Below are 12,219 nucleotides of genomic sequence, written 5' to 3'. Positions count from 1 at the left end.
TGAACTGAACTGCATGGCCATACTACGGATACACACAGCACCTCATTAGCATATTTGAATAATTAAGTACATCTGTCAAACACAGCAACAAATCTGGACAATAATGGTACTATTATAATTAGGATTTGTCCCCTACAATTTACTGTGTTTAGTTTGAACAGTCTGTGTGCAATACTAGATACAGTTCATGGACAAAAAATGCCATATTGTTTTTTTTCTAATTCAACTCAACATCCAAATTGAGCTATCCAGCGAGGAAACTTTTTTTGGGCAAAGAGCTTGGAATTAAAAAGAAAAGTTACTTACCCTCACCGATTACGATGCTTACGGGGCCCCTGCTGGTCTCTACTTCCCAGTACCACCTTGACACAGATAATGCCAGTATGCCTAGTCAGTTACGTACTGCAGTGGATCCCTGAGGCTATAATGGGACTAGTATAGCCTAGGTGAGGTTGAGTATTGTTTTTTTTTTTTGCAAGCTCTTTGAAACAAAAGATTTTCTCTGCTAGACGACCCCTTTAAGGTGTTTATATATCATGTAATATCACATACTTCTTCCTATCCCTGCAATGAATCTTAAATGCATGTTGTTAATTAACTTCCATGTTATGTTTTGATGCTTATTGGTAGAATAAGAATATAAACCTGTATAATTTAACACATGGTGGAACATTGTACATACACATCATTTGTGCTGATAGCTAACAGGTGTTAACATGTGAATGAAATTGTAATATATGCAGCATTTGTTTGCACAGAGCTAATATTGTAGATGGTCTGTACAGTACAGGGTGCACAACACATGAGGCATATGCTGATCCCTGTTTATTAACCACTTAAAAGAGTAACTAAACTTTTTTTTTTTTAATTATCCTCCAGGTAATTCAAAGGTATGATTTTTTTGTAATATGCTTCATTATTTATTTTTTCCTCCTTCTCTCCCAAACACTATGTTACAGTTCTGTTTCAATACCCAGTTAAAGCTTCTTTAAAAGGGACCTGTTTCGTGAAAAAATGCTATTAACCTGCAGATGTGGGGTTAATCTGCAGGTTATTAGCATTCTGAAGCCATGTGGCCGCTGCACTGAGAGCTCCGCTGCCAGGAGAAAATGAACGTTAATCCTCCCTGCAGCCTCCAGCTTTCAGTCATAGAGATGTGGCCAACACGGCATCAGTCACCTCTCAGTACATAGTGAGCGACAGCTGTAACCACACCCTGGCATTGACTGACAGCCGGCTCAGCAGTGAGAACCGACTGTCAGTTCAGTCAGTGCTGGAGTGTGGTTACAGCCGCCACTCACTATGTACTGAGCGGTGATTGAAGCAGAGTTGGCCACACTTCTGTGACTGAAAGCATGAGGCTGCTGTGTGGATTAAAGTTAAATTCCTCCTAGCAGCCATGCCACATGGCTTTAGAACACTATCAACCTGCAGATTAACCCCATATCTGCGGGTTAATAGCGTTTTTTCACATGACAGGTCCCTTTAAAAGCTGATTTCATCTCTTCTTCGAGGCACTAATCCATTCACCATCTTCAGTCTGTGTACAGGACTTTCCCTGTCTAAGCCTGTCTGCTCCCCACCCATGTACTCAGACAGGGGAATTCCTGTACTCTGAATATAGTGCAGAATCTTTGCTGAGCAAAGAAGTTTCCAAAGGAGAATGAATCTGCGATAAAAACACCATTGCATCATAGGGTTTGGGAGGCAAAACAAGGTAATGAAGTATATTCCAAAATGTTATAACTTTTCAATACAAAAAAAAAAGTTTAGCTATTCTTTTAATAATTCGGCAGGTAGTTTAATAGATATTGTTTTATTGAAATCCATTTATTTGTTATTTTATAGGCACCGCAGTGTACTGGAAAAACAATTTGACATTGATTATGTCATGAAGGTAGGTATGTTTCTTATTTGTGAACTCGGTACTGTCATACAATCCGATCTCATTTATAATAGTTGTGACTTTATCATGTCTGAGCAGACAAGCAAGTAACAACCCTATCAAACTAACTCCTCAAACATTCACTATATTACAGCACTACGACTTGTGAATCTAGCCATCGTACTAAACTGCAGCACCGGAAAATCAATGCGTCTAAACAAAATCTTACACTGGTTGCATAGACAGCTGCCACATTCAAGGCCCACACACAAATCACAATGTCTGTACCGGCCAATGGTTTTCTATCTCCGACTCAACATCCTTATAGGCATATATGAGGCTGCTAAGTTTAGGTCAGGGGACCATTGGCCGGTCTGGACCCAGCAGCCCACACTTGGACCGTGAATGTCGTAAGTATGAAGAAGGTTAAAGGGGTTTTCCCATCTCCAAGATCATGTCCCAATATGTAATAGGTGTAATAATATTAGCAAATATCTCCAATTATAAATGTAGTATAGTTTTTCTGATTCGCTATGTCTCTTTCCTCATGTGCAGGCATTGCAGGACTTTAGGTATCCATGGTTACGACCACTGATATAGTGACAGTTAATTAGCTGGTTGTTAGTGGTCATAATCATGGATACCTAAAGGTCCTGCAATATTACCCTGCACACGAGGAAAGAGACATAGCGAATCAGAAAAACTATACAACATTTCTAATTGGAGGTATTTGCTAATATTATTATTACTACATCTACTACATATTGGGATAGGATCTTGGAGATGGGAAAACCCCTCTAATCCATTTTTTTTCATGTGAACATAGAAAAAAACCGTATGCTTATGAGATCCGTGTAACCTTTAACCACTTTACAGCCTGTGCTGTATTTGTACGCACAAGGCTGTAACCCCCGGTTCAGTGAGGGCTCCGGCGCTGAGCCCGCACTGAACCGGGCACCTGTCAGCTGAATATTACAGCTGACATGTGCCCGCAACAGCCGCGGGTGGAATAGCGATCCACCCGCGGCTGTTAACATGTTAAATGCCGCTGTCAATCTCTGACAGCGGCATTTAACTTGCGCAAACCGGATGCGCGTCACTTACCCCGCCCATCGGCGACCCCGTCACATGATCGCGGGTCACCGATGGGTTGGCATGACGACCCTGGGTCTGCAGCAGACTCCAGTGGTTGTCATGAGCTGGTCACTATGAGCGCCACCTAGTGGTCGGCGCTCGTAGCACAGGACCATTTCTGCTGCATAGAGGTGATCTGATGATCACCTCTATGTAGCAGAGGCGATCAGACAAGTGCTGCTTCTAGTCTCCTATGGAGACTATAGAAGCAAGCAAAAAGTGAAAAAAAAATATTAAAAAAATATAAAAAAAATATAAAAAGTTTAAATCACCCCCCTTTCGCCCCATTCAAAATAAAATAATAATAAAAAAAAAACACATACACATATTTGGTATCGCCGTGTTCAGAATCGCCTGATCTATCAATATAAAAAAGAATTAATCCGATCGGTAAACGGCGTAACGAGAAAAAAATTCTAAACGCCAGAATTAAGTTTTTTGGTCGCCGCAACATTGCAATAAAATGCAATAACGGGCGATCAAAACTTTGGATCTACCCCAAAATGGTATCATTAAAAACTTCAGCTCGGCGCGCAAAAAATAAGCCCTCACCCAGCCCCAGATCCCGAAAAATGGAGACGCTACGGGTCTTGGAAAATGGCACCATTTTTTATTTTTTTTTTAAAGCAAACTTTGGAACATTTTTTCACCACTTAAATAAAAAAGAACCTATACATGTTTGGTGTCTACGAACTCATAATGACCTGGAGAATAATAATGGAAGATCAGTTTTAGCATTCAGTGAACGTGGTAAAAAAAATAAAAAAAAAAACATCTGTGGTATTGCACTTTTTTTTGCAATTTCACCGCACTTGGAATTTTTTTCCCGTACACGATATGGTAAAACTAGTAATGGCGTTGAAAAGTACAACTCGTCCCGCAAAAAAAAAGGCCTCACATGGCCATATTGACCAAAAAATAAAAACGCTATGGCTCTGGGAACAAGGGGAGCAAAAAACGAAAATGCAAAAACGGAAAATCCCAGGGTTGCGAAAGGGTTAAAAAATAATTTCTATATGTAAGCCATCCTTCAGCTATCTCATTAGACATGGATTTTTATCGCTAAAAAAGGAGATAGAATTTCACAACTTCAAAAAAAATTGTAGCGTGTGGCAAGAAATAATGAAAATAGTGTATAAACATATGTGACCACACCAAGACATGTTAGAGGATATCAACTTCAATGTACAAGAAAAATTATGATGGATGTACACAGCAGGCACATCCACCGTAAATGTATGGCACGTTGAGTATGACAATGTAGGGGTGTCAGCCGTTTTTAATGCCCAGAAACAGAAATAAAGCATTTTATTGCCATTTTTGATGTCCCAATTTTTTTTTACATTTTGTGAGGGGGAAAAAATACTTTTTCTTCCCGGAAAAAAATTGTACATTTTTTAAAACTACACTATCTTATTGCATCAACAGTAATAACGTGTACTATGAAATTAATGCAATATCCTGCACAGTGAACTCCGTGAAAAGAAACATAAAAATAATTGCAAAGAAAAAAAGAAATAAAGTTAATCAATGAGTCAATGAATCCGAAAATTGTATAAAATTAACCTACTAACTCTTCCGCAAAAAAATAAACTATCATAAAAAAGGTTACATATTACATCAATTTTTAATGGCATTTGCACCAAGCGTCACTAGACACCTGACTATATGGTTACACATCAGTACCATTCTTGTCATTTATTAAGTGCTAAATTCACTGTCTGATCCAATTGGATCAGACAGTGAATTTAGTCAATTATTTATTGGGGATACCTAGACATACAGTACAGACCAAAAGTTTGGACACACCTCCTCATTTTTAAGATTTTTCTGTATTTTCATGACTATGAAATTTGTACATTCACACTGAAGGCATCAAAACTATGAATTAACACATGTGGAATTATATACTTAACATAAAAGTGTGAAACAACTGAAAATATGTCTTATATTCTAGGTTCTTCAAAGTAGCCACCTTTTGCTTTGATGACTGCTTTGCACACTCTTGGCATTCTCTTGATAAGCTTCAAGAGGTAGTCACCGGAAATGGTCTTCCAACAATCTTGAAGGAGTTCCCAGAGATTCTTAGCACTTGTTGGCCCTTTTGCCTTCACTCTGCGGTCCAGCTCACCCCAAACCATCTCGATTGGGTTCAGGTCTAGTGACTGTGGAGGTCAGGTCATCTGGCGTAGCACCCCATCACTCTCCGTCTTGGTCAAATAGCCCTTACACAGCCTGGAGGTGTGTTTGGGGTCATTGTCCTGTTGAAAAATAAATGATGGTCCAACTAAACGCAAACCGTATGGAATAGCATGCCGCTGCAAGATGCTGTGGTAGCCATGCTGGTTCAGTATGCCTTCAATTTTGAATAAATCCCCAACAGTGTCACCAGCAAAGCACCCCCACACCATCACACCTCCTTATCCATGCTTCATGGTGGGAACCAGGCATGAAGAGTCCATCCATTCACCTTTTCTGCATCGCACAAAGACACGGTGGTTGGAACCAAAGATCTCAAATTTGGACTCATCAGACCAAAGCACAGATTTCCACTGGTCTAATGTCCATTCCTTGTGTTCTTTAGCCCAAACAAGTCTCTTCTGCTTGTTGCCTGTCCTTAGCAGTGGTTTCCTAGCAGCTATTTTACCATGAAGGCCTGCTGCACAAAGTCTCCTCTTAACAGTTGTTGTAGAGATGTGTCTGCTGCTAGAACTCTGTGTGACATTGACCTGGTCTCTAATCTGAGCTGCTGTTAACCTGCGATTTCTGAGGCTGGTGACTCGGATAAACTTACCCTCAGAAGCAGAGGTGACTCTTGGTCTTCCTTTCCTGGGGCGGTCCTCATGTGAGCCAGTTTCTTTGTAGCGCTTGATGGTTTTTGCAACTGCACTTGGGGACACTTTCAAACTTTGCCCAATTTTTTGGACTGACTGACCTTCATTTCTTAAAGTAATGATGGCCACTCGTTTTTCTTTACTTAGCAGCTTTTTTCTTGCCATAATACAAATTCTAACAGTCTATTCAGTAGGACTATCAGCTGTGTATCCACCTGACTTCTGCACAACACAAATGATGGTCCCAACCCCATTTATGCAAGAAATCCCATTTATTAAACCTGACAGGGCACACCTGTGAAGTGAAAACCATTTCCCGTGACTACCTCTTGAAGCTCATCAAGAGAATGCCAAGAGTGTGCAAAGCAGTCATCAAAGCAAAAGGTGGCTACTTTGAAGAACCTAGAATATAAGACATATTTTCAGTTGTTTCACACTTTTTTGTTAAGTATATAATTCCACATGTGCTAATTCATAGTTTTGATGCCTTCAGTGAGAATGTACAATTTTCAAAGTCATAAAAATACAGAAAAATATTTAAATGAGAAGGTGTGTCCAAACTTTTGGTCTGTACTGTATAACTGTGAAATATTTATTAAGTGCTGTAGGCATGAAAACCTCGATCTGTAGGGTATTTGTATCTTCACATTATGTTAATAGTGACTTAGTTGGTTGTTCTACCCCACTTGCAAAATAAGTTATCTGCAAAATATAGATTTTATCTGCCAAAATGTAAATAGACAGAGAAAGTATCTATGATCAGACTAGCGCTAAGTGATTGTCTCTAATGTCAGCTTAAAATAGACTTCTATTCTGAACTTTCGGCCTTGTTATCATGAAAGAGCATGAATCCACCAGTACTCTGGTGCACTAGTCCAACACAAAGGCCACAGCCCCACTTTCAGTATTTGGTCAGTATTCGGTCAGTATTTTTTCTCAGGAGTGGGAGCCAAAACCATGAGTGGGTGATAAATGCAGAATTGGTGACTTGTTTCTACCTTTTTCTGATTGTTCCTCACCTGGTTTTGGCTCCCACTCCTGAGAAAAAATACAGTCCGAATACTGATCAAATACTGATAGCGGGGCCGTGGCCTAAGGAAGATTTTACACCACACAACGCACAGCATGAAACAACCAGCAACATTTTATAGAGCAGTCAGTGCTCATAGGCTACCATTGTCCTCGGCAGCACAGTTTCTGTTTACACTGGATGATGTAGTGACGAGAATGATTATATTTTGGCCATACCAAAAAATCATTTCACCTGACAAATGATTGTTTTGCTCATTTGTCGAGTCATTGGCAGCTTTTTTAGACTGCACGATTATCGTGAAATAAAACTTCCTAATATCGCTTGGTCGCGATAATCGTGCAGTGTTAATGTACATTAAGAGTAGAGGTTTCCATATATTCATTCATTTCCATGCACAGCCACATATTAAATTTAGCTTCCGGATTCACACTGATAACAGTATCTCTCTGCTAGATGTTAGACACAATATCAGCAGAGAATTCCTCATTTTTACCTTACATTTATTCTTCTTGGACTTGGCTATATCTGATCTCTCTCTTCTTTGATCTTTACATTGTAGGCTAAGTCTATAAGAGAGTTTGATACAAGATTTACCTCAGTCATGTTTGGTTATCCAACAAATGATCACTACTATAAAGATGCTAGCCCGTGTCACAGGGTGAAGTCTATTGAGATACCTGTGTTATGTCTGAATGCTGTAGATGATGTCTTCTCCCCTGGACACGGTGAGTTTATATCCATACACATTCGCTCACATTAATGGTAAATTATCAAAAGGTGAAGTGCTCCATGCAGCTCATCTGTGTGTTAGCATTTCATGCTCCAGAAATACATCTGGTCATCAGACATTTCATATCTGTATTTCCTCAATACGTTGGAACTTGAATATATCTTATTAACTTGTAGCAGTAATATTGCAGGGAACTTGTCAACTATAAAAATACTATTTACCTGCAAGTATAGAGGTAGCCTATAGGTAAATGGCCACTAAATCATGTTAATGAAGCTCTATCCTCCCTTCAACCACTCGCTTTCAGTCATCAGGCGGTGCAGGGGCTGTAAGAGTCACCGCACATTGTACAGAGAGTGCACTATAATCACTTATCGACAGCTAGTCCTGCACACATGCTGCACATATTCGCTGTCAGTCAGTGTCCGGGGGGTGATCACAGTGTGCTCATTGTATAAGTGTCTGTAACTTCTCCCTGCACTGCGCCAATGACTGGAAGAAAGCAGCTGCTGGGAGAATAAAACATTTTTCTCCCTGAAGGGCTTCCAGCAAGCTGACCTAACATGACTTAAACGTCTACTACTATATCTGCAGTTAAATATCGTTTTTGTAGCTGACATTCTTTATGTACAGTGCTTCATGCGTCAAAATATTTCAGTAGTCAGTAGTTTACTTTAACTGCATTGTAAAAAAGAAATCTAAACTAAAGACAAGGCATTAGAAAGTAAAAATAAGTCCAAAGTTTCACATTTTTGCAATGGATTTGTCAGGGTCACATATGAATCCCATTTTTTTAGGAATTCAAATGCAAACCCCCATCAAATACATGAACGGGCAGCATAATGGAATGTGACCGCTGTCTAAAGTTTGAACCTTTTAAATGTGAACATTTTGTCATAGAAGGTAATAAATGGAATATTCAGGTCACCTACCTGGACTGAAAATATTGGAACATGGTTTAGAACTGTATCAAGTTCTTCAGAAAACTGTATGCTGACTCTACAATAGAGCAGACGTCCAGTCTTCATGACTTTAGATCTGCTATGTTGTACTTTGCCATGCACACATGACAATACAAAAAGCACAGTAGTGGAGCAAAGTGAACAAGCAGATGTATAGTGGATACGGAAAGTATTCAGACCCCTTTACATTTTTCACTCTTTGTTTCATTGTAGCCATTTGGTAAATTCTAAAAAGTTCATTTTTTTTCTCATTAAAGTACACTCTGCACCCCATCTTGACTGAAAAAAAATCAGAAATGTAGAAATGTTTGCAAATTTATTAAAAAAGAAAAACTGAAATATCACATGGTCATAAGTATTCAGGCCCTTTGCTCAGTATGGAGTAGAAGCACCCTTTTGAGCTAGTACAGCCATGAGTCTTCTTGGGAATGATGCAACAAGTTTTTCACACCTGGATTTGGGGATCCTCTGCCATTCTTCCTTGTAGATCCTCTCCATTTCCGTCAGGTTGGATGATGAACGTTGGTGGACAGCCATTTTCAGGTCTCTCTAGAGATGCCCAATAGGGTTTAGGTCAGGGCTCTGGCTGGGCCAGTCAAGAATGGTCACAGAGTTGTTCTGAAGCCACTCCTTTGTTATTTTAGCTGTGTGCTTAGGGTCATTGTCTTGTTGGAAGGTGAACCTTTGGCCAAGTCTGAGGTCCAGAGCACTCTGAAAGAGGTTTTACATCCAGGATATCTCTGTACTTGGCCGCATTTATGTTTCCTTCAATTGCAACCAGTCGTCCGGTCCCTGCAGCTGAAGACACCCCCTCAGCATGATGCTGCCACCTACATGTTTCAATGTTGGGATTGTATTGGGCAGGTGATGAGCAGTGCCTGGTTTCCTCCACACATACCGCTTAGAATTATCACCAAAAAGTTCTACCTTCATCTCATCAGACCAGAGAATCTTATTTCTCATAGTCTGGGAGTCCTTCATGTGATGTGTTTTTGAGCAAACTCTATGTGGGATTTCATATTTCTTGCACTGAGGAGAGGCTTCCGTCGTGCCACTCTGCCATAAAGGCCCGACTGGTGGAGGGCTGCAGAGATAGTTGACTTTGTGGAACTTTCTCCCATCTCCCTACTGCATCTCTGGAGCTCAGCCACAGTGATCTTGGGGTTCTTCTTTACCTTTCTTTCACCAAGGCTCTTCTCCCATGATTGCTCAGTTTGGCTGGACGGCCAGGTCTAGGAAGACTTCTGGTGGTCCCAAACTTCTTCCATTTAAGGATTATGGAGGCCCCTGTGCTCTTAGGAACCTTGAGTAATGCAGAAATTCTTTTGTAAACTTGGCCAGATCTGTTCCTTGCCACAATTCTGTCTCTGAGCTCCCTGGGCAGTTCCTTTGAGCTCATGATTCTCATTTGGTCAGACATGCACTGTGAGCTGTGAGGTCTTATAAAGACAGGTGTGTGCCTTTCCAAATCAAGTCCTATCAGTTTAATTAAACACAGCTGGACTTCAATGAAGGAGTAGAACCATCTCAAGGAGGATCACAAGGAAATGGACAGCGTGTGACTTAAATATGAGTGTCTGAGCAAAGGGTCTGAATACTTATGACCATGTGATATTTCAGTTTTTCATTTTTAATAAATTTGCAAAAATTTCTACATTTCTGTTTTTTTTCAGTCAAGATGGGGTGCAGAGTGTACTATAATGAGAAAAAAATGAACATTTTAAAATTTGCCAAATGGCTGCAATAAAACAAAGAGTGAAAAATTTAAAGGGGTCTGAATACTTTCCGTACCCACTGTATGTGTATGACCTGATGTGCATCTACCTTCTCACACCATTCAATGTGTAGGATTAGGCAGCAGCAATGCCTGCGTGGAGGGTGTCAGACTGTATATTCCCATAAACTATTGGGGTAAGCCGAATGGTATAGTATTATAATGGCAACCCATGTGATCTTACTACTAGCTCTTTGTGGATTTTGCATTTACTATTGAAATGAGATGTTATAGCTGAATTTAACCATTCATATTTTTATTAAAGGGTTATTCCCTAAATTGTAAATCATCCTGTTTCCCAACGTTCAGACCCCAGGTATCCTGAAAACCAGTATCTAGAGATTCTTATCTTGAAAGGTGCCAATGCTGAACCTCTGCTCCATTCATTGTTTATGGGATTGCCACAAAAAGTTGAGTACAGAGCTCAGCTATTTCCGGCAGACCCATAGAGAGTGAATGGAGTGGAGGTTTAAACATGAGCACCTGCAAGATTTAAGATGGGAAGCTGCAGAGCCCCATTCCTGGGATCTAGAGGCCCATTCTCGGGATCACAGGGGGTCCCAGCAATCAGAACCCCGGCAATGACTAAGTTATCCCCCACTCTAAGGATGATTTTAGGAATAACCCTTCACATTGATAAATTATATTAATATTGCTTTCCTAAGTCACATGGCAACATGACTTTTAACAATAAGCTAAAATCCAGATTTCTTTTGAATTTATGATTGAGTTTCTCTTTTTTTTCAGCAATCCCAGTGGAAAGTGCCAAACAAAACCCAAATGTTGCACTTGTGCTTACAGCCTATGGAGGCCATATAGGTTTTCTGGAGGGCATCTGGCCAAGGCAGCAGACCTACATGGATCGAATTTTCAAGCAGTTTGTACAGGCAGTTTTTGAGCATGGAAGTGAGCTTCCCAGCATGTAGATTTCCAAAGTGATACTTTTTTGTTTTGTTTTATTTGAAGATCATCATTTTACAGTGGAAGGTTCTAGAAAAAAAAAAGGTTCAGCTTATGCACAAGTTAACCCTTTAGCTGCTGGTGAATCATGAAACTATACCTCTAAAGAAGCACAAGGGTTAACATTCAATTATAGCAAGCCGGTAAGCAAGCAAGCTTGATCACGGCGTCTAGCATAAAACAATTGCAAATAAAAATATATATATATATTGTTTTCTAGCAAGTACTTTCATACAGGAATGTCAGCATTTTATATTTCATTTTTTATGTTACCAAGAATGACCTTATCTATTATTAAGCTTTGCATATACTCAATTGCACTTAACATAACTGTAATATATACAAAGATACATTCCTCAGGGTTATCATATAAACCAGTTTTTCTGCCCAGAACTGCAAGCATTACCATAATACAGTGTGACGGATATTCACATCCTGATATGTTATAATGTAATGCATGCTCATGAGGGCACAGGGAAAAAAACAGAGCGCAAAAATAATAATACTACAGCAATGAATAACAAAATGCACAAAGACATTAAATTAAGAGAAAGCATGAACTGTGGCAGTAATAGCTAGAACCCTTATTAACTTATTTCATACATCGATAAAACCATGTGTAACTTATTTGATTGTTCATGTTCCTTTACCATATTTATTTTATAACTGATTCAAATGCACTTGAAATAAATATATTTTTAGTTTACCCTGTTCAAATAAAAAAATTGAAACTTTAGCAACTATGCTGGGCCTGTGTTTTATCATATAATTATGCCTGTGAATTACAGCTTAATTGCAAAGTGCAGTGCACCGCGACCCTAGTTTTTGCTGCTATAATCATTTTAGAAAATGCAGAGCTCTGTTGTAACAGGAAAGCACCTGAATTACAAAGGTAACCAAAGTTAAT

At 39.6% G+C, this 12,219-nt stretch overlaps 1 protein-coding gene across 2 annotated transcripts in view; it reads left to right on the top strand.

Moving 5' to 3' along the window:
• The window catches only part of ABHD3 (abhydrolase domain containing 3, phospholipase), a 67,376-nt gene extending 55,385 nt beyond the window's left edge, over positions 1 to 11,991 (top strand). Inside the window, exons 7-10 of one of the 2 annotated variants that reach the window (XM_073679145.1) lie at positions 1,849 to 1,897; positions 7,446 to 7,611; positions 11,100 to 11,272; positions 11,639 to 11,991. In XM_073679145.1, coding sequence (XP_073535246.1) covers positions 1,849 to 1,897; positions 7,446 to 7,611; positions 11,100 to 11,272; positions 11,639 to 11,761 — 511 coding nt within the window. In that variant the 3' untranslated portion in view covers positions 11,762 to 11,991. Of the gene's footprint in view, positions 1 to 1,848; positions 1,898 to 7,445; positions 7,612 to 11,099 lie in introns of both variants that reach the window. The other variant, XM_073679144.1, reaches the window with a different exon arrangement.
• The last annotated feature ends 228 nt before the right edge of the window (positions 11,992 to 12,219 follow it).

This window comes from Phyllobates terribilis, unplaced genomic scaffold (assembly GCF_046119375.1).
Source record: "Phyllobates terribilis strain yellow unplaced genomic scaffold, ASM4611937v1 Scaffold_4__5_contigs__length_816908805, whole genome shotgun sequence".
Lineage (NCBI taxonomy): Eukaryota > Metazoa > Chordata > Amphibia > Anura > Dendrobatidae > Phyllobates > Phyllobates terribilis.
The sequence above is the reverse complement of the archived record's forward strand: the minus strand, read 5'-3'. Positions and strand labels throughout refer to the sequence as shown.